The 22126-nt window shown below is 40.2% G+C and overlaps 1 protein-coding gene across 1 annotated transcript in view; it reads right to left on the reverse strand.

The window, feature by feature from the left end:
* LOC104950390 (transmembrane protein 132C) overlaps positions 1-9117 on the reverse strand; it is a 58089-nt gene extending 48972 nt beyond the window's left edge. The window contains exon 1 of the mRNA XM_010776910.1: positions 8948-9117. Within this exon, the coding sequence (XP_010775212.1) occupies positions 8948-9033 (86 nt within the window). The 5' untranslated portion in view covers positions 9034-9117. The remainder of the gene's footprint in view (positions 1-8947) is intronic.
* Positions 9118-22126: the final 13009 nt, after the last annotated feature.

Consider the following 22126-nt stretch of genomic DNA (forward strand, 5'->3'; position numbering starts at 1 on the left):
TTGGTATTAAGGCCCCAATTTACAGTGTACATCTTTATATAAAAGAAAATTTATTAATACATTATAACTATCAAACTATTAATTATATGGTTTACCTATTAGCCATTTATTTGTGTAATAATGTCAACACTGTACACCATAAAGATGTTATTCTCTGACCTGCTGTCACCTATCTGGCCATTTTTTTCTGGTATAAGTAGTCAGTAAGGTTTTTAACCGGTGTCAGAATACACTATCAGAATACTTTCTGTATAAGTAATAGTAATTAAACTGTCAGTTTAAATAAGAGAAGTATTTTAAAAAGTCAAAACTGCACAGGTACATTATGTTCAAATCAGTCACTGCTTGTTATGTTACTTATAATGACTGGCATCATGGTGCAAAGGTGAATACGTCAGGTTGTTTTCTTGGTTCATTTTATGCCGGATGTAAAGACATCTTGTATTAACTCATACCAAAAAGAAAACAACAAGACAAAAACTGACTTGTAAATATGACTCATGGTGGAGCTGCTCAGTTTTGTGTAGAAATGCGCAGTTAAATGTAAAAATCCACTTTTTTTTGGAAAGCACTTTCAATTGCTTTTTGTTGAAAGGGGCTGTATAAATAAACTTGCCTTGCCTTGCCTTACAATAAAATGAAAGAAAGATATATATATTTATATAAAAATGTTTTGCCATCATTCTTTTTAAAAGCAATTGTACAGTAAGTAAACACAGACACAGACACACACAAAGAAAACCTCTGGTAATGCAACACTCCAAACACCGGTGGCCACGATCTAATCCTTACAGGGATTAACCTCTAAGAGCAGGATATTCACTCATAAACCTTTATAAATCTGAAACACATGAACTCCGGAACACATGCAAACCTCAATCTGTCTCTCCGCTGCACACAGAGTACTTGGTGCCGCCAAACAACATATTCTGATGCGCAGCGTCTGCAGTGGCGTGATTTGAAAAAACTGAGCTACTATGCAATTAAAGTGCTATATATATATATATATATTACTGACAAACCATTCAGGTCACCGTGTGTAGCCTTTGAGAATAGTTACCTGAGCAACTTCACGGTCACTCGGTGTGGATGTACTGTATGTAATGAAGATCACAACTTCCCCATGGAGTGTTATTTCTGTCTCATTTGGGAACTGGGGAAAAGTGCAATAAGGCCCACCGGGATAATATTTCCAATACCTTGTTTCCTTGGCAATGGGAGAGAAAAGCAGGCTGAACAGTCAGATGTAATCTGGACTGACTGCTGTAATCAGCATGCTGTCCTGGGAAGAAATCTCTGCTCCAATCCTGATAAAGGAAACCAAAGCACATCTATTCTAATAGGTACAATTTGGATGTTCATTTTTCTCCAACCTTACAATATTTCACATTTATAACACCCTCAGTGTTCACTCAATCTTGATGAAAGAAAAAAATGAGCAGAGAAAGAAAGCTGTTCCATTTTTTTTTGCACGTAATTTCTATCATTGAGAGATTACTGAGGACTCTGGCTGAATCTCACTTCTCTTATTTTTCATTTCCTCGCTCCTTGGTCCTAGCTCCTAGCTCCTACAGTAGGTATCACCAGAAGTTGATTTTTCTGCGCCATCTTGAGTAGCGTCCCATTGCCCTCATTTGTGCCGGAGGACCGAGGATCGAGGAGCGGTAACGGAGGAGCGATAACGGAGGAGCGATAATCGAGGAACCATCGTCCGGTGAAATCCTCAGACCCTCGCCCCGCCCCCTTACTGTGTATCGCTCACTGATTGGACGATGCAGCGCATGCACTGATCTGATGCTTCTTAACATGAGAGCAATTTCCCAGCGGAGTGAAGAAAACACATTGAACTCAAAGGACTCACTCCTCAGTTTATACTGTGTTTTGTTTCAATTAATGTATCATTTAGTTAAAAATATGTGATATATCTGAACAACAAAGTGGACAATCCAATGCATGTTAATATAACTGGGTTTTGATAGATGACATCTTTTTTTCTTCTCCCAATTATTTTATTTCTATTGTGCACTCAAATCAATATTAATCAAACTATTGTTCGTTTATACATTTTAAGAATGGTGTTTATCTGTTTTGAGAAAGAGTTCTTATTTTATTTATTTTGGTCTACAACAAATGATACAAATGTTTATGTCAGTAAATGCGTACTAACAGAGGCGTGGGTGTTTGTGAAAAAAACGGGGATAGAGCTGGCTGCTGTCAGACGATCAGCTGTGCGGCGTCATCAAAAATGGACATCGCTTCACGTGAGGACGTCCCATTGCTCTTAAAACTAATTTCCCTGCTTCTTCTCCCTTCTCGTGGTTTCCTTGCGTCTCTCCATGCTTCCCTTGTGGGAGGGACTAAGACGCAAGGAAAAGACGCAAGTGAGGGACGCAAGGATTGCATTTAAGAAAAGTGAGATGCAGCCACAGAGCATTGTAGACAGTTGTGTGTTGGTAAATACTGCCAGTGAAGCTCCGGTGAGAGTGTTTACGGTAAATTAAGGCCAGTGGGAATAGGGCTGATTCCTTATTAAGGGTGTTAGCATTAAGACTGTCAAGTTTGGCCCTAATTTAATTGGGCAATTTCAGCCTTGATGTATGCAGCATTATACAGCATTAAGGCACACAGTAAGAGACTCTATCTCAGTGCTGCTGTCTGTTTTAAAAAACTGATGCACAAATCAAGAGGATTCAGCAACTCATTTGAAATCAAGTTAAATATCACAGAATTAGCTTAAACCTTGTAATTTGTGATTTGTTTGCCGTCTCTGTAGCTGGTCTTTTCACATCTCTGGAGCAAGGCTCATAGGCTTGCATTTCTTAGAGAACCTCAGATATCAGAGAAAGATTGTGACATCCACATTCTCGTACTTTTTAAATAAAATTCAGGAGCCTTGAGCACTGAAAAAGCTATGCTGGGCTCCTTGTTTCATTGCAGTTTTGCTGTAAATGTCACAAACTATAAATAATTATTATGTTAAAGGTTCTCCAGACATTGAAATTAAGATAGATTGTGGGGATGCTGCCAAATCTCACCCGTTATTACATTGCTGTATTATTTCTCTCCCTCTGGGATCCTTACCATTCACTTTCATGAGATTTACAAGCTTGCTTTAGAGGAAAAGTCGTGTATCTTTATAGCGAAATTAATGTACGTTAAATTCAATTATATTAATCCCAAGTCTATGCAGATTTGATTTAATATAAAACAGGGCCACGATGAGGCTGTTTGAAGTTTGGAAAATTAAAAAAGATATTTAAAATATATGTACGCCCCACCTTCCCCCCTCCTCTCCGCTCTTAAATGGCTCTCTTGAGGAGTGGCTGTAGTGGACGACGTGCTGTCCGTCTGTGGGTGTGGTGTGGGGGATTAATGAAGTGGTGGCTCACAGGAGAGATCCATCTGTACCCAGACAGTCTTAATGAACTACCAAGGCCCAGACATGGCACTTTCACTGAGGCCTCCACTTATAGCTTATGACATGCTGAGGAAGCAGGACTGCTTTTGTTTTGAATGGGTTCGCCTTTAATGGTGACAAAGTGAACCTTTCAATCTACCAGAGTGCATTTACGCCAGTATTATGTGTACACAGAGCAATTCTGTCCCTTTCTATAGGGACTCATTTTGATTCCTTTGATGCACTGTAGCACCCTCACTGGAAATCTCAACCTGTCAAAGAAAGGACGCTATGCTCTTTTCAAGATATTTGATGGAAGGTTGAAAAATTACCAGCATATATGTGGCTATAAATGCACACTTACGACCCAACAGTGTCATCTCTCATCATTCAGGCTCATACAACAACAAGAACATGTAAATACATTGAAGGACAAACCATTATCTTAGGATGACAAACAAAACTGAAACGACAACTTTTAAATAAATAAAGTCATAGGAACTGAGGGTTCATCTCCTTCTTGCACTGCACATATAAAGTTTCCAAAATTATGATATTATTTCAAGATGCATTTAATGGTAAGTTAAATTATGTAATCCTTAAAGATGTAAGTCAGCGTCCTCACCAGCTTTTGATATTTAGAAGAGGTGGAAATATCTTGTATGAGCTTCATCTAGGGACATTTGTGCTTATAGTAGGAAAACACAAGTGTGATTTACAATAACAGCAACAATGGGACCATTGCTATGACAGTTAAGAAGCATCAATAGCAAGGAACTCCTACATAAACTGCAATCATCATATATGATGGTTACTGAGATGGGTTGAAATATCAGGTATGAAAAATAGTTTATTTTGGTGTGGAGTATTTCCCTTATTAAAACCCCTCGTATCAGGCCAGTCGTTATTGGTGATGAGCTGTTATTGCATACTGTTCAGGGGCGGGGTTCAGTCAATACATTTTGAATAAAAACATTCATCGCATTAATTCATATGTTGAAAAGTAATCAAAAACCCATAAATTAATTACTTCGTCTTTACAGTAATAATGTACAACATTATCCTGTAGTTTGAAATTAATGAGGGGTGATTCCAGGTGTTTTCATGTTTTTTTTGTATCCTTTGTTATTCACTCAGATTTTGCGATAACACCTACAGCTTTGAAGAATGTGTGTGATCCTGCATGCAGTGCAACTGGAGCAGATCAGGCTTTTCCATTTAAATATATTGAGAGAAAATCCCGGACAGCTATGAACTCATTATTGCACATTCAATAGATGTATTTCATTGAATGGAAAATAAATGACATCAGCTGTTTGACGGCATTTCCTTTAGGGTAAACCCAGCTCTCTGTTATTTTCAGTCAAAAGCCCAACCTGTCTTTACATCGTAGCACCTCAGCAATGAAAAACTGTCACCTCAGTATTGTTTATATTAGGCTGGTTGCCGCAAGTCAGGGAAAGTGTGCAGGTCTGCATTACCATATGAACATTTGAATATCTACAGGGCTGAAAAACAGATTCAAAAAAAGCCATTCCCCTGAAAATAATATTTTGTGTGGTGGAAAAAATCAATTTCGTTTGATGAAAACTGACAAAAAAGTATACTATGTTTATCTGTAAAGCAGATGATTGGTATATTTAAAGCTTGGGTGGCAGCAAGAATAAATGTCCATTTCATTTTGTTTTAAATGGGTGTTCAAAGCCAGCTAGGTGTGGTTGGAGCATCAGCTGTTAACGGGAAGAAAGGAGTGGCTCAGCTGGCCAGTGTGAGCAGCTTCAAGTAAATGATTGAACCGGCATATATTAGGCTACACCTGACCCATCAGTATCAATGTGCTCTCATGCTTGCAGTGGGACTGGGCTGCCATCATGGCACACAGGCTTCAAATAGTACTCCCACTCACATCATTCAATGACACTTAAGTCCAGTCCACAGTCCAAGGTGCAGCGCCAACTATCCATTTGTACCACAGCTGACAGTCTGGGCTCCGATTCTAATTTTCAGTCAGTGTGTGTCAAGATGAAAATCCAACCTCAGTGCAACCCTGAGAGCAGTTACTGATGACATATACGTTTTCTGGTGTCATTAGCTGTCTCACTAACAGCTGCTAAACCCTGGACGGCTGAGGCACTTTTACCCCTCCATCCAAAGACAGTTTGCTTTAGATGTGCAAATCATAGACTGTATATAATGATGGACGACAGGACGAGTACCGAAAAGTGAAGCCGAAACATCTAGCTGATGTCTGGCTGCAGTAAAGCTCATAAATCTCGCTCCTCTACGTTAGCTGATGGGAGAAGTGCCAAACTAAAAAAATCATGTATGCGTCGAAAAAAGTGTTCATTTTCTAAAGTGTTATTTAAAGCTATAAAAGGGAATGTGATATCATGATTGACATTCGTAATTGACAGCAGCTCTGAATGAAGTAGTCGCAGAGCTAGAGGATCATGACATTTTTTGTTTAAATAAGCAGAGAAGGTGCAAGGGTACATTATTTGATATTAATGCTTGACATTGAGTGTGCTGCAGACAAGTCAATTAATAATCAGGCAACACATTATTACTTTTCAGAAGTGAGTTTATCTGGAAAGCTTTTGTGCACATTTTAAATAGCACTGCAGGGGAACAGCTTTTAGTAATCTGAAAAAGCATTACCTCACCCTACATAGCTATTGTTGCAAGATAAGGACTAGCATTTATGAGTAAAAAGGGCTCTGCAGAATATAAGCAATACATTAATAGATGATCATATTCATTGTGTTGTTAGAAATAAGAAAACAAAAGTAAAAAGGATCCAAATGGGTTTGACCCGCTGCATTCACACACCTCATCATCCTCCCATCCTCAAGGAAAGGAGCAGAAAAGAAGAACGCAAACTGGATGACAGCTCAACAGATGAGATAGTCTAATCCTCTTCTAAAAGAGCTTCATTGAAATGACTGGGAGCGGGGACGACAAGACGAAAGAAAAATTGGAGCATTGTGTATTGTATAGCCATCACTGGGCGTCTTTGGTCTTCTCTGTGAAGTGACTTTGACAGCTTTGGGGATTAAGGAGCAGTCCATCGTCCATGGCCCAAACAGCAGGGATTAGACTAAATATGCTCACACTTGTCTCCGGTTCCCTCCACTTGGTAAATCAATAAAGCATTATTTTTCTACAGTAATAGAGCACATGTGTGCAGGAGAGAAGGTTTGTTAAGAGAGAAAAATACATGCATGAAGGCGGAAGATGGCTTGCAGACATTCGCAGACACAATATATTACTGCTACCGCTAAGTTATTGTTAAAGGCCAAACCTTCAAGGACTAACCTCGGCCAGCCCCCTCACATATTCAGGTCAGAAAGTATTGATTTGGGATGTTGATGGAAAATATCATTCTACATTTTACATTTCCAAAGAAACTGCTGACATGATAGCTGCCAAAAATAATAATAATAAATTGGGTTTCAATCTTTTTGGCTTCTTGCAAAAATGATATAAACCTCTACTGTATGTACTGTACAGAAGCAACAAATCTGATAACAGCAAAGATTTCTGTATAGTTCTAGCTCCTGATGTGCTAGTAGGGTGTTATTCAGTTTTGATATTACCGTTCATCGTTATGCGTGAGTCAGGGTGAAATACGTAGGTTTAGCCAGATGCAAACAAAATGATCAACATTCTGCACCCCTGTAACATTTTAGGCAGCTGGTACCTTTGTGTTTGAAAGGCTGAGCCGTCATGTATAATACTGGTAAGATGTAAGGTCAGGAAAGATGGTTTCAGTGCAAATGAGACTTTGATCTCCAGGGGCATCACCAGTTTGGAAGTGAGTCCAAAAAAAGTTGTACTTTTGACTGCGGCAACAATATTAAACCAACAAAAAAACATTCCTTCAAGATCAGCAACTGCCACGCCATTTCTGAAAGTAACTCCTCAGTATCACAACAAATTACTGTATGAGACGTCTTCTAGAAAATGTTTATTAGCTGCTTCCCTTTTAAAGCTCTTCAAAGGCAGGCGCATATATCTTTGGCTAACGTCTGTGTGTATTGCAGTTACACTATAATCATTCTTCGTAGTAATCCACTAATAGCGGCATGTCTAAACAAATCACTGGACCAACACATTCACATTTTTTATAGGCTGCTACACTTAAAATAACCCCATGCACAACGTTGATTAAAAGTTGCAGCTGCAATGTCAAATGTCCTGTTTTCATAAGGGAGAATTTTCTAAGTGGAACGAAAGCTAAAGAGCAAATAAGTGGAGCTTTACCCGACCCTAAATCGGCCTCTAATCCATAAAATTACACCTGTCACTAGAAACTTATATCATTTAAAACTACTTCCTGATCCGAGGGGGAAAAACCATTAAAGTACACAAAGACCTTCAATCAGCACTTAATTAACACAGCAACCTTTTTACTGAGTGCTGGCGATCACTCCCTCCCTACAGTATATGCCAGATTAGTTTAAAGACGTGAATTCAGAAAGGAAATGACCAAAACAACTTTGAGGAAATGGCAGCGGAGAAAAAACAAGTATGCAATTAAAGAGAGGGATGGAGGGGAGTGGATAGGAGAGAGGGAGAGAGAGAAGAGGGGATATTTCAAAGGTCTGGTAACTTCCCCATCCCCACAGTGGTCTCAACAGACATATGCCACGGCCTTTATGGACTGTCAAGTGTGACACCACTCACACATTACATTTATTAGTGTATCTTTGACAAAATGTAAATGATGAGCCAAAGCAATTTCTGAAATCATGTTAACGGTGAAAAAAAAGAGTTATAGGAGATTGAGATTGTGATTAAGTTAGCTCAATGAATGCATATCAAAAGAGTGAGTGAATGAGATTGTAGCAGCTGTAAAATGCACTCAATCGATTCATAGTTATGTTATTAAATATATATTTGTCTTTTATAAATGTAAAACCCATATTAGATAAACGACTTCTGCTGTGTCAAAGAACAGATCAGATTAAAAGTATTTTTCTCATTTCAATTGAAATGATGTGGATATAAAAATTGAGGCTGTAATAACTTGGACAAAATGATGACTCACCAGCATTGCTGAACCACCAACAATTATTACGTTTAAGTTCTGCTGTTCCCTTCAACTCTGTGGGAACGCCTTTTAACTCATTGTTTTATTTTTATGGTGACCAACTTTAATGTTTCAATTTACCCTCATTAAACTTGTTAGGAGCAGCAGGTAGCTCATCAAAACCCACTGTAGGCCTGTGGTAACTGCACAGCATCAAGTGGCAGATGGACAACGATAGCTAGGAACACATATCTGATAAATATAATGAAGTATTTTATCAGCAAAATAGACGGATATTTAACTCTAGAGTTGGTGGAGAATAAGGAGAAAATCAAAGGGAATGTTGAAATTAAATTCACCAGGGGGTCAGACAATTACTGCAAACACTTGGAGGTGCAAATGCGAATGGCAGCTGTTTGCTAGCATGTTCGCTATATCAACTTTATAAGATATCAATGTTATGTTTAGTTGTGCTGCAAACGTGACCGATGAAACATATCAGTCATTTATGTGCTAACCTTTGCTGATCGTAGCCCGACTCCTTCCTGCGGCAGTGAAGAGTCACCACTCGGTGGCCTTCGCTCCTCACATCCTGGCTCACCATCCACTGAGTGGGATTACTGGGACGAGCCCCGAGAAACGTCACTCCTTCTTTCAACTTCACCCTGTGGAGAGAGAAAATACATGTTCATGGATGTATAAGGTTGAGAGATTCTATTTATTTTACCAAGAAGTTTCTCATTTCCGTTTGTCATTGGATATGGATGCATGGCAGCTGCGCACAGACAGACAATTACTTTTTGTTTTGTCATTCTGTCTAGAAATACATTATCCAGATGGTCACTCCACTGCCTTGTCTTCTGAAGATGTCCCAGCTGTTATCTTGGTTTTGATCACACTGTTTTTAGTCCCCAGAGGACAACTGGGTGTTTTAAACACATGTGTTATCTTGTGTTCTCCACCGGTCAATCTGATAATCAAAACGCAGCAATTTGCAAGTGTTGTTTGTATAAAGATATATCCAAACAGAGCCTAAAGCTAAATTAACTAATCAAAACACCCTCTGACACTTTGGGATCAACCATCAATGGTGATTGCTGTAAAATTATGGTTTGTATAAGAGGGATGTGTCCATTCCATTATGCAACTCCTCTTACTCCTTTACCTCCCTCACTAATAGATTCACTCTCTGACAGTCTGAAAAGGACACTATGAAAAGGTTTCTTTGACTGCAGCAAAATTACAGCGTCAATGTCCTTGGCTCAGCGGACTACAAAGGAAGGGGAAAAAAAAAACGGTAAATGAAAAACTCGAACACAGAACCCATATTGTAAGGTATATCCAAAGAGAGTGAACTCGCGTGAAAGTGGTGACAAGTTACATAACATGTGAACTGTCATTTCATTTCGGTGACATCGAAGATTCAGGATTGATTTATTCAAGACTAAATTATAAAGAGTGCCTAATCACTTTCACTATCTAATCCATACCAGGTTGGCAGATGGGACCAAAGAAGGGACTTTGCTTTCATCTTGAATTTGTTGCTGCACTTTAACATGCACTATGCGATTGCCTGTCTGTTTGCCAATGAATATATCTGCCGTCTCAAGTCAGGCTACTTTCTTTGATGTAATGTCATGTTGTGATGGGGGTTCTATACCAAGTGAAAATGGGTATTATGACAGATGGTATGCTTCCCCTCTTCATAAGAATAAAGATAAACACTAGACACAAGGGTCAATCTGAATGTGCGTGTGCGTCAGTGTGCATACTACATATATGTACTGTATGTGTGTAATCTTCTGTAGTGTTGCAGTCTTCCCAATATGATTTGAAGTATTTTTGCCAGCTGCTTCCCTCTCTGTTGTGAATGAAAGCCTTTCGACATTTATAGATTTTGCCACCACATCACATGTAAAGTCTTATGATCGGACTACAATATTTGTGTCCTTTGAGATGAGATCAGTGTCAGATTTGGCATCATAGAGTCCTAAATGATTGCCAGTACTTGGCTGACAGACTAAATGTTGGACACCAACAAATCACACAACTTTCTTTTACAACTCCTGTAACTTGAACTGTAAGGTTACCGTTTCACTTGACAACACCAACAAATATTGGGTCTATGAATGAAAGCAAACCTTGAACCATGCACCATCACTCAGGAGTGAGGTTGGTTACTTTGCAGTCGGCAGAAATAGGTGATTGCGTGTGTGGGCAGCATGTGTGTGTACAAAGAGTGATGCTGCAACCAGAGGTGTGATAAATATGGTTTAATGCTTCTCACCAGAGGAAGATGGTTAAAATGTTACAGGTTTGCTAACATTTAAACATATATTGTTTATAGTTGTGTACTGAGAAGCACTCGTACTTGGCAAATAGGAGTGTTTGTGAATAAAGAGAAAGCAAACCACATCCAATAATATGTATAACAGTTTAAAAAGATCTTCTGTTCTATAAAGGAGTTTTTGTTTTATTAAAATGTCTTTTCAAATTGCATTACTGTGTCAACACGGTTGTTTCGTGTTCTAATATTATTCCTAATTTTGTATTCTGTTCTTTTATATTATTTTAATTAATAACTTCACTTTTCCCCCAAAAGATCAAAAGCACATAGCAACAACTAGATATAGTATACATGCAATCTAAAGTGTAGTTTGCTAGAATGCCTTTTTTTGAAAATTCCATTAAATAAATATAATTATGAATCACGAAACATGCTTGGTAAACATAATAGAAAAGCAGGAAATCACTGCAAATGGTCTGATTTGGCTATTAAAGGTCAAGGAGAGGTATCACTCGAAAAAAGAAAAAAAACATCACTTCATCCTGACCTACATAATGTAAAATACTCTGGACATCACAATATAAAAGCTTACGTTGTCAATCCATGGGTGAATTTCCCCCCCGACTAAATGGTAGATCCACTGTTCAAGCCAGAGTGAAAGGGAGTGCTGAGGAGGACCGAGGTGGCAGTGAGCATACAGCTGTAACACAAAGAGCTCAGCCCTCCCCGGGTCCCAACGGGAGCAGCGGGGGCTTGTGTCTGGTTTCTTTACACTTCAGTGATCAGGATGTCTATCAGTACTTTCCAGTGAGGCTTCAGAATGTTTTAAACACAGTGGAGTCTCAGGGAAGCAGTAATTACTCCACAGACCATATACCAGCTTTCTGAGTAGGTGTTAGAATGTGGTCGAAGTGTCTTTCATTGACTTAATGGTCCATTTGGCCTTGTAACCAGCCAGCAAATTAGTCTCCTTCAGGTTACAAAACAGTCATCCAATACTATTCACTCTGTATTTTATATATAAGACATAAGTTCAGTTTAGAAACTGTGCATTTATATAGGTTAAACTACATAACATTGTATAGGTATTCAAATAACCTTGACCACATTCAGAAGCTGAGGCGGTGATGAATCAGGAATGACATTCTTATAATAAACATATTAAAAATGTAACACTTTGAATCCATCCATTTTGCATATTGTGTGCTTTTACTTTTGATAATGTATGTATTCATTGCCCCAATACTATTAATGTTTAAGGTTTTCAATTAAAGACTTTTAACTACTACTTGAATAAAGGAGCTACTAAGTAAGAGAGTGGTGGAAGAAGTGCTTCCACTACTGTCAAAGTGAATGTTTACCAGAGTATCAGCGTAATCCATGCATCAAAGTATCAACAACTGTTAAAAGTTTCCACAAAATGACATAGTTCAAGCCATGCCACTACGTAGTATGGCTAATATAAAAGAACATGTTTAATTAAGGCTTCAAGGAGCTGTATGTTTATGTGTTTTCTTTGATCTAATTTTATTTTTGTATATATTTTATACAACAAAACTGTATAACTGTTGTTGTGTTGCATTTCAGAACCAGCATAATGTGTGATTTCAAGGGCAAGGCAGATACCAAGTATTACACAACTAGAGAGAACGTAAAGATACAGAAGCCCAAAAACTGTAGAAGGAGAATGTAGGGAGGCGTGTAGCGTAGTGGACTAGTGTGTTGGTGTTCGGATTTGAACAGGTTCAAACCCCACTGCAGTCAGCATGTCGTTGTGTCCCTGGGCAAGACACTTCACCCCAAATTGCTCCTGTGGGGATTGTCCACAGTATTGAGTATGTAAATCGCTTTGGATAAAAGCGTCTAACAAGTAACGTGTAATGTAATCTAATGAATAGTCTAAAAAGGCAAAAGTCTTTAAAGGCGGACTAGATGCAACTCCTCAAAACTGTAAGAAATCATAAGAACTGGACCAGTATTCATCAGAACCATAGTCCGAGGCAAACGGCACTGAACAAGGAGAAGTGATGCAAGGAGCACAGGGGGAATCAGTGAGCCGTCTGGATTGGTATGCCATGTCATCACTGCCCTTACTTGGAGAAAAAGGAAGAAAAATCATGCTGCAAATTCTCCTATTTTTTCCTTTCTTCAACTTTGGTTTCTACTTTCTCTCTACCGACCAGCTACCTTCAAATCTGATTGTATGTTTGGACTCCTCAGGGGCTCCCTTAATAAATAGTGATGAGATAAGTAGGAGAGATACTTCTCAGCGGGGCAGTGAAAGGAATAAACATTTCCGGGGGAAATCGAATAAGGTTGAGGCTGGACGACAATGGGAGTCCCCAACCAGTGCTTCATATCCCGCGACCCCGGCTGCACTGTAGTTACCTCTGTGTGGCCTACTTCCATCTGGCTCTGTTGGGCCGCTCCTGGCTCACATGCATCACAGGGTTTGGTGACCTATTCTGAACATTTTCTCTACCGACTCCTCTGAGGGCCATCTGCATCAACAATAAGGAGCTCCCAGAGGAAGCGATTCTCATTTTATTGTGTCATTCCGCCTACATAAACAGTGTGCAGAGAATACAACGGCTCAGTGGGGAACAGGGGAAAAGAGAGAAGCTGCAGTGGGAGGGAATGGCATAGAGACAGCAGGACAGTACTTTGTGATGGTTTGTGGTTGACTGCTAATGGAACAGTGTAAAGCACCACGCTCATCTACATGTCTGCTGCTTCACAGACCACAAATGCCGCAAGAGCAGACACTGGAACGAACACACACCCTTACACAGTGGCAAACAAAAGATAAATCAAGCCAAACACCCACACTCCAATTCCAATGCTTTTTCACTGGTTTAGTGTCTGTATCTGAGAAACTATGCAGTGGGACCTGTCCTAATATAATGTGTTATTATAATGCATTTAACCCACCAAACTAGTCTCTTGGCTCTTTGGTAAATTGAGCTTCCATGATTGCTGATTGTTGTATGTTAGTAAGCTAGCTGTGTTGGCTGCAAGGCTCTAAGGATGGCAGTGTTGTCAGAGATTTCCATAAGGCCAACCCAATGTATCCAAGTTACATACCTCATACTATTTGAAGGTTGAAGAAAGTATATAAAAGTTGTCATGTGATATATTTCAGCATTCACTTGATTGGTCTGCACAACATCGTATACAGACATTCTTGCCCAGACAATGTCCTAATGACTTTGGTTGCGGTGACTCTGATTCAGGAAAGCTTGCGTTTTGTTTAACCCACTGCAACATCAAGTCTATCTGAATTTCAAAGTCAAAGTCAACTTTATTGTCAATCTTCCAGTTTGCGTGTACAGACAGAATGTGAGGTGCTGAATATTGTTAAGAAACCAGAGCTGATTAAAAAGGGATTGAGGCATTATACTATATATGCCTGTGTCCCATCGTAAAGATCACCGAAAAATCATTAACAAGAAAGTTAATGCTGGAGTATGTCAGCAGTGTTGCAGATGGCTGGGCCATGTGCTTTGAGTGAGGCAGATTGCCCCTCAGAGGTTAAACCTCAAACGAATTCTGCCTGGTTAGCATCCATATGTTAGCATTGCTATGTTGAGAGACGATAGCATGGTTGTTGACTCTGAAAATCCCCATTGGAATCGAGACAAAAGGGAGACTTTAGCAAGGCATAATTTTTCTGCCATCAAATCCACATTGTTCCCATTAGTGCACAGCAGCTATCTGACCTGCTTTAATAAGGCTTTTTAGTTTAATAAACTGAAAGCATACATTTACCAAACAACATTATTTTTCATGTTGGCTCAAATCAACAATGTATATATCGATTTTAATGAGTGATGGGAATCCACCCTAATTAAAACTGGCAAGCTAACACCATAGGAGCCTTGATCAATTAATGTATGTACGTCCAAACACATATAGCAGTATATTAGTGTGGTTATGCTGTAGCAGTTGGCTAAAAGTCTTCGAAAGAGGACAAAAAACACTTTTAGTTCAGATTGGCTGTATATGTTTTTTGTTAACTTCCTTTTTTTTTAAAAGCTGAAAACTGTAGGTAGCAGTTTAGGTTGATGGAAAACAGTGAGACAGAAAAAACAGGTTAGGGAAGGTCTAGATGCCTGATTCAGTGTTTGCAGGCACAGAGCATGACTTTGAAATCTGCAGTTACTCGAATCAATGTGTAGTGCTGTTCATCGACCATTCAACAGAAAAGGAAAACACCTACATTATATGACAAGATACTAAATGATCGCTGTTAGTAAACTTTCAGGGTCTCAGGGTTTCAACACTTTAAATCTTTACACAACATTTTTGAGTCCCTTTTTGAAAACTCTGATATAAGCAGCTTGACCAGGCTTTTTGCTGGCTATCAGCATGGTCAGGTATCTTAACTCCGCCTATTTCCCTTAGTATGAATTATGTAATTTGCTCTTTCTTTGTGTGCCACTTAAAACCTATATCCATGTAAACATTGGCATTTATTCCAGCATATTTGAATAGCAGGAACGTTTTAGGAAATGTCACTGCCTGCCAAACGTGTAAAATAACTTTAAAACAACACAATATAGACAGTTCTGTTCCATTTGCTCATGTTTCAAATGGTAGAGCCATGATGACAGTAAGTGTTGGCAAAATAATCTACCTATGAGCAGTCACTCCCCCACATGCCAGGAGGCACATTTTATTGGCTTTTCATTTCTGAATCACACAGCAGAGATTACAAAATTACCCATTGTTATGCTGAGTGGCCATAAAAGAGAGAGGAAACACATTTTGTATGGAGATCTGTTTGCCAGTTACTCTATGTGTAGACACGGTGTGAGCAATTCTTCAAAATCCTATTTGAAGAAATCGCAGATTTGTGGTGTTCTCGCAGAATTTGTCCAACTAATTGGATTTTCACGACATTCAAGAGCACAGTAGGAGGGCAAAGAACCGGGGAAAATAAGCGGCAAAGGAAAATAGAAATAGTCAATAATATTAGGATGGTAGATCTTTTAAGACTTCTAAAATATTTGCACAGCTTCCCTTTCCCGATTAATCAGATACAAGGTTTGTCGTCAAACCATTCAATAATGTCTCTTTGTATGAATGTGACATGACTGACTGCAATTGGTTTGTTCTGTGAAAATGTTTTGCAAGCCTGTGAATTACAGCAGCATCCCATGTTGGAGGATATTCAATCGTATTTGAGAGGAGCTGATCTAGAGTTAGCAGGTAGTGGGGCTGAACAAAGGCTGCTGCAAAGTGAGTATTTCCATTCTTTCCTGCATTGGGCCAGGCAGGCAGCTGCAGGCTAATCTGCAGATGAATGCTTGTGTGTGTTGTGTTGGTAAACATGATCCCTTTTTATTTTGAGCAAAACAGCGAGTTCAAACAGACCAGGCAAAGGGAAATCTGCCAGTGTACCAGACACACAAAAATGTAAATGTCCACATGTGCATATATACTAATGCATGTATGAATTGCACATGTACGTACACAAACCCTCAAACAAATGCAGAAACTCGCAGTAGCAGGACTCTGCTAAGCTGTGACGAAGAGATAATGTCACAATGTTGCCTTTGGCGATAGAGATTACCCGCACACTTGTTTTTCTATATTTCCCCCTGTTGTTGCTTTCCATTTCCATCATTTCCAGTTTTGAGAAAACGGGAATAAATAGTTGCATGCCCCAAGGAAATGGTTAGTAAAGGGGAAACTATTGAAAGCTCTGGCTCTGTTGCTCAAACATTTAAGTCTTATTATTGGTTTCATCTACTATGTAGGATCCATTACGCCAATGTGGAGAGACAAAATGATCAGGTGTAGTAAAGTTCATTTTTAGGTGTAGCATATTTTCATAGAAGTGCCTTCTCTCCATGTCAGTGCTAAGTAAAAAGTGGAAGCCATCTAAAAGGTATTTTGTGAAGTAGGAAGGGCTGTTCAGCGACAGAAACTCCGCCCTGGCATTTTGGCCCAGACCGGCACGATCCTTGCAGCCTCATTCAATATTCGTACATTTCCCCAAAACGCTGCTACTGCAAAGCTGAGTGGTAAGTTCTGTTGACAAGTCCGTTTCAACTATGCTCTCCTCCTGCTCCCTGTTCCTCCTCAGCTTTCCTGCCTTCCCTATGCCTGCTTCTCTGCCTGGAAGTGACTATTGCCAGACGTCTCTCTTCCTTCAAGTAACACCAAGAACACATTAGAAACGAACAGGCAACTGAGCAATGAATTGAAATACTTAAATAACAAAAATAAATGTCACATATGCATTATGAAAGACCATTATGAAGGACAAAAGTTGGTGGAAAAAAATTCCATTCATCCAGTTTGGCCTGAAGTCACAGTAATTGACACTTGCTCACCCACTGAAACCAGAAACCATTCAGTATTCCACCTGTAGCATACCAATGCAGAAGGTGGGTGTCCATTAACAAGGTGGATGGTTGTTGTAGAACAGGTGATGGACACTGACACATGGAGACCTGTCTGCACTGACACACTGATGCGAGGCCATCACGGCACACAGTTCTGTCAGGTTAGGGATGACAGGGTATGCGCAGAGGGAACTGGGTCCTTCAGGGATAACACAGCACAGTGTTTGGCTTCTTAAATTTCCTCCAGAGCCCAGGGTTATTCACACCAGCCGGGTGCTTCCTGTCTTCTTTGACACATCCTCTCAACCCTCATCCCGCCCCCTTGTCTCTCCTTTTTCCAAAGAGGAATGAGAGTTGGTAAAAGATAAGCTTTGTGTCGTGGCAGAGGCGACTGACACCGCTTCCACAACATGAGGATTTAGCCTGCGAACAGAGAACTAATGCCCTGCACATGCGGCGATTCTGTAATACACACCAGCACCCATCTGCTCATGTATACCTAAACATAAAAGAAAAGGCACACATTTGATCACACGTACGCTCATGCAGACACATTCAAAGAGTGAAATAAGCTGAACCGATGCATCCATGAGTTCACACGTACAGGCAGATACACACGCACACACCCAATGAGGTAGTGAACAGCCTGCCGCAGTAAACTGCTCCCGGCATGACTTACTCTAATGCTCACAAAATTGCTTTTAATTGGTGAAGGAGAATAAATCAATGCAAACCATGTTTAGAGTACTGGCAGAGGGGAAGAGGAGAGGAAAGAGGGTGTGTGCAGATCATAAGATGCGGAAAAATGTTTGAGCACTGTGTTGTTGACAATTTATTTTGCAGATTCCCCACCCCATCTATCCTTAGAAACTGGTGTTACATGTGAGTTGCAACTTTTCATAGCACTAGTAGATCTGAGCAGACTGCAGGGCCGTGTCTCCACACAGCGAGTAAGCCTGATAAGTAGTGGAGAATCCTCAGAGAGGCAACAGCCCCCCCCCAGGCGTCCGGCATCTCAGCCCCCCCTCGCCCACAGTTGCTTTGATGAAAATGAACTGTCAGTCTGCAGCACTCATCTGATCGACACACCTTCATCCGCAGCTCACTGACCTTTGCAGAGAGAGCAGGGGAAAGACGGGCGTCCACCTCGCGCCGAGGATCAACACGTCGAGAGATAAAACAATAACAATCTCAGAAGCTCAATGAGATGACACAGCAAAGGGTTCGACTTATCACAGAAAGACAAGACTGGAGCCAAGGGGGGGCTGAGGTGTACAAAAGGATGTAGCTATGTGTATGTGGTGCAATATGAGTGTCAGAAAGTGAGTGAGTCTGTTTTACAGAAACGAAAAAGCAATGGGTAAGAAAATCAAATGGCTTGAGGGAGATAAAAAGCCCAAACTACAGGCAAGAGGGACAATGCTTTGCTGAAGACGGATCAAATTGAACTCGCAAAATAGATTATAATCTCCTGCATGCCACCGCCTCGTTAGCAAAAGCTCACAAAATGAAAGTTGCACCTTTTCTCTTCAGTTACCCCAAAGGAGTTGATGTGCCTTAAAGTATTCAATTTGCAGGCTCACCAGGTAAAACCCATTAGAGCCAGCCAGTAATGTCAATTGAATTAGGGCTGCTTCGTATAAAGCATGGATTCCCTGTTCACTTCAAATGAGTGGCTCTGCTGGCACCCTGTTTGTGACCACAAAGAAAATGGGATTAGAAGGAGCTACCAGCCGGTAATGTAACGACACAACTTTTCTAATCATGCAAAACCACGGAGAGCCACTGATGGCCGAATATAGCACGGGGACAAAGCACTGCAGTCTATTAAAGACTCAATACGTATCTGGAAAATTGGCACCCACAATTCTGAAACTCTGTCATCCAACTGGTACTTGTTTGCGTAGTGAATTAGATGGGCTGAGAACTATCTCTTCACTTGGAAATTAACAGTGTATTACAAGACTGTGGGCACTGTGTAAAATGCTACATGGGTTTGTTTGCATTGTTCTGTATGGTTTGTAGTAACTCTACTCGAAAGGAATCAAGAAAATAAAGAGATAATGAACATGAAAGAAAATGTTTGACCCTAGATTAGTTCAGAAAATCACTTAATGCTGTCTTCAACAGCTGGTTGCTTGCATTGTCTGCTGTTTGAAAGGTAGGACTGGGATAATCTGAAACGCATGCTGATGGAAGTCTTAAAAAAAGAAACAGTGAGCTAAAAAACAGCATTGAAAGGTTGCCTGTTTCCATTTTAAAAGGATTTTATTAAAGTAATGTCACTGTCAGCCAGCAGTGTATATTTGTAGAAGTGAGACGACGTATGTTATACTGACAGGCCATAAACTGACTATCAGGAACACCAATATCATATACTGTTTTTGGTTGTGTCCTTATCCCTACAGTGATATAAGCATGCTTTAGTAAAAAGCACGTTTTTTTTCCCCCTGAAACTAATGTAATGCGGATTTTCCAGAGAGGGTTATTTGTGAATATACGACCCTCCGTAGCATTTGCATTCAACGGGAGCACTACAGGTCAAAAACTTTAAAACGTAATTACAGGTCGTAATAAGCGCTTGAACAATCGACCTATTTGGTCGTATGAGTTGGAGGACTTGTTGTGCGGGACAGTCTTTGGTTATTCTTAACATTTGACCATCATGAAGACTAATATTATAAAAAATTATAAAACTAATGCCAGCTGCTTATAAATGGACTGTTTCTCGATCAAATAGTAAGCCAAATGCAGGTGGATTTAAATTTCTTTATATTGTTTAATTTAATTTTAATTGAACAGGTCATTGACAAACAAGACGGACGAACTTGCAGCACTCGTAAAAACCCAGCAGGAGTACCGGGAGTCCAGCTTGCTGTGTTTTACAGAGACATGGCTACACAGGGATATTCCAGACTGCCTGGTGGAGCCAGACGTGGCATGAGCCGGAGTTGAAGCGGAAGTCTGAGGTGTAGAACCACCGTGAAGCCGTCTGGCTCCACCAGGCAGTCTGGAATATCCCTGTGTAGCCATGTCTCTGTAAAACACAGCAAGCTGGACTCCCGGTACTCCTGCTGGGTTTTTACGAGNATAATAATAATAAAAGACTATGAAAATAGGAGATGAATAAAAATAAGAGTAAAATAACTGTCAGCATATATACAGTACATATTTGGTCATCATCTAAGTTATAAAGTGCGGAATAAGTTAAAGTGACAAGTGAAAAGTTAACATGGGTTGTGGAAACAGTGTATATTTATGTCCAGTGATTTTATACTATTTCTTTTTACATTATTGACCCCTTATTGTGCAGCCTGATGGCTACAGGCACAAAGGACTGTCCGAGGCGCTTGGTGCTGTGTTGTGGAGGGACGAGTCTGTGGCTGAACGTACTCCTCATCTTCGCTCGCTCTGCATGGAGTGGGTGGCACGGGTTCTCTAGGATGCTGCCGAGCTTCCTCCTCGTCCTCCCCTCTGCCACCTCCTCCAGATTGTACTCCAACTACAGAGCTAACCTTCCTCACAAGCTTGTTCAGCCTGCCAGTGTCCCAAGTGTTTGTGTTTCCACCCCAGCACACCACGCGAAGAAGAGCACACTGGCCACCACAGACTGGTAGAACATCTGCAGCAGCCTCGTGCACACATTGAATGACCTGAGCCTCCTCAGGAAGAACAGCTTGCTCTGTCCCTTCCTGAAGAGAGCATCAGTGTTGTCTGACCAGTCCAGTTTATTGTTTAAGTGCACTCCCAGGAACTTGTAGCTGTTCAACACCTCCTCATCCTCCCCCCTGATGGTGATGGGGGTCAGAGGCCTCTTCCTGCTCCGCCTGAAGTCCACCACCAGCTCCTTAGTCTTGCTGATGTTGAGCTGGAGGTGTGGTGCTGTTGATCCGCAGCTTTTGAAATGATCCGCTGAGTGCAGCCACAGAGACANTGTATTATATTATTGAGGGAGAATTGTCCGGGGCTACAGAAAAAAGTAGGCCCAGGCCAGGCGACGCCACTGGTGACAACAATCACCTCCAGCTCAACATCAGCAAGACTAAGGAGCTGGTGGTGGACTTCCGGCGGAGTAGGAAGAGGCCTCTGACCTCCATCACCATCAGGGGGGAGGATGTGGAGGTGGTGAACAGCTAAAAGTTCCTGGGAGTGCACTTGAACAATAAACTGGACTGGTCAGACAACACTGATGCTCTCTTCAGGAAGGGACAGAGCAAGCTGTTCTTCCTGAGGATGCTCAGGTCATTCAATGTGTGCACGAGGCTGCTGCAGATGTTCTACCAGTCTGTGGTGGCCTCTTCTTTGCCGTGGTGTGCTGGGGTGGAAACTATAGGGTTGCAAAGGGGTGGATAATTTCCGGTAAATTTCCATGGGAAGTTAAGCTGGGACATTTTGGAAATATTCGATGCAAAATTTTAAAAAAAACATAACATTTCGACTGATCTTTTTTTTTCTTTTTTTTGTTGTAAGTACAGAACAAGTTTTAATTATTTTATTGAACAATTATTTGTTTCATTGAAGAACGAAAATAGGAATGTTGAGTTAAATATTATATTTAACTCAACATTCCTATTTTCGTTCTTCAATGAAACAAATAATTGTTCAATAAAATAATTAAAACTTGTTCTGTACTTACAACAAAAAAAAGAANAAGTTAAGATAAGATAAGATAAGATGGATCTTTATTAATGCCGGTGGGGAAATTCAGTAGTTCAAACAGCAACAGGGTAAGAGTGAAAAACAGGATAGCACAGATTCACACAGATTCATAAAATCAAAAATAAGATCAGCGATAAAAATAATAATAATGAGAAACTATGAAATAAGAAATGAATACAATTAAAATGAGCATATATACATATTTTTTGTCATATAAACTAGGTAAGAAATGAATAAAAATTAAAATGGACATATAGAGTCATATATTAGATATTATATATATTAACATGGGTAGTGGAAACAGTGTGTATTTATGTCTTTGTTTCACATTATTGACCCCTTGTTGTGCAGCCTGATGGCTACAGGCACAAAGGACTGACCGAGGCGCTTGGTGCTGT

This window comes from Notothenia coriiceps, unplaced genomic scaffold (assembly GCF_000735185.1).
Source record: "Notothenia coriiceps isolate Sejong01 unplaced genomic scaffold, NC01 NC01_scaffold00017413, whole genome shotgun sequence".
NCBI lineage: Eukaryota > Metazoa > Chordata > Actinopteri > Perciformes > Nototheniidae > Notothenia > Notothenia coriiceps.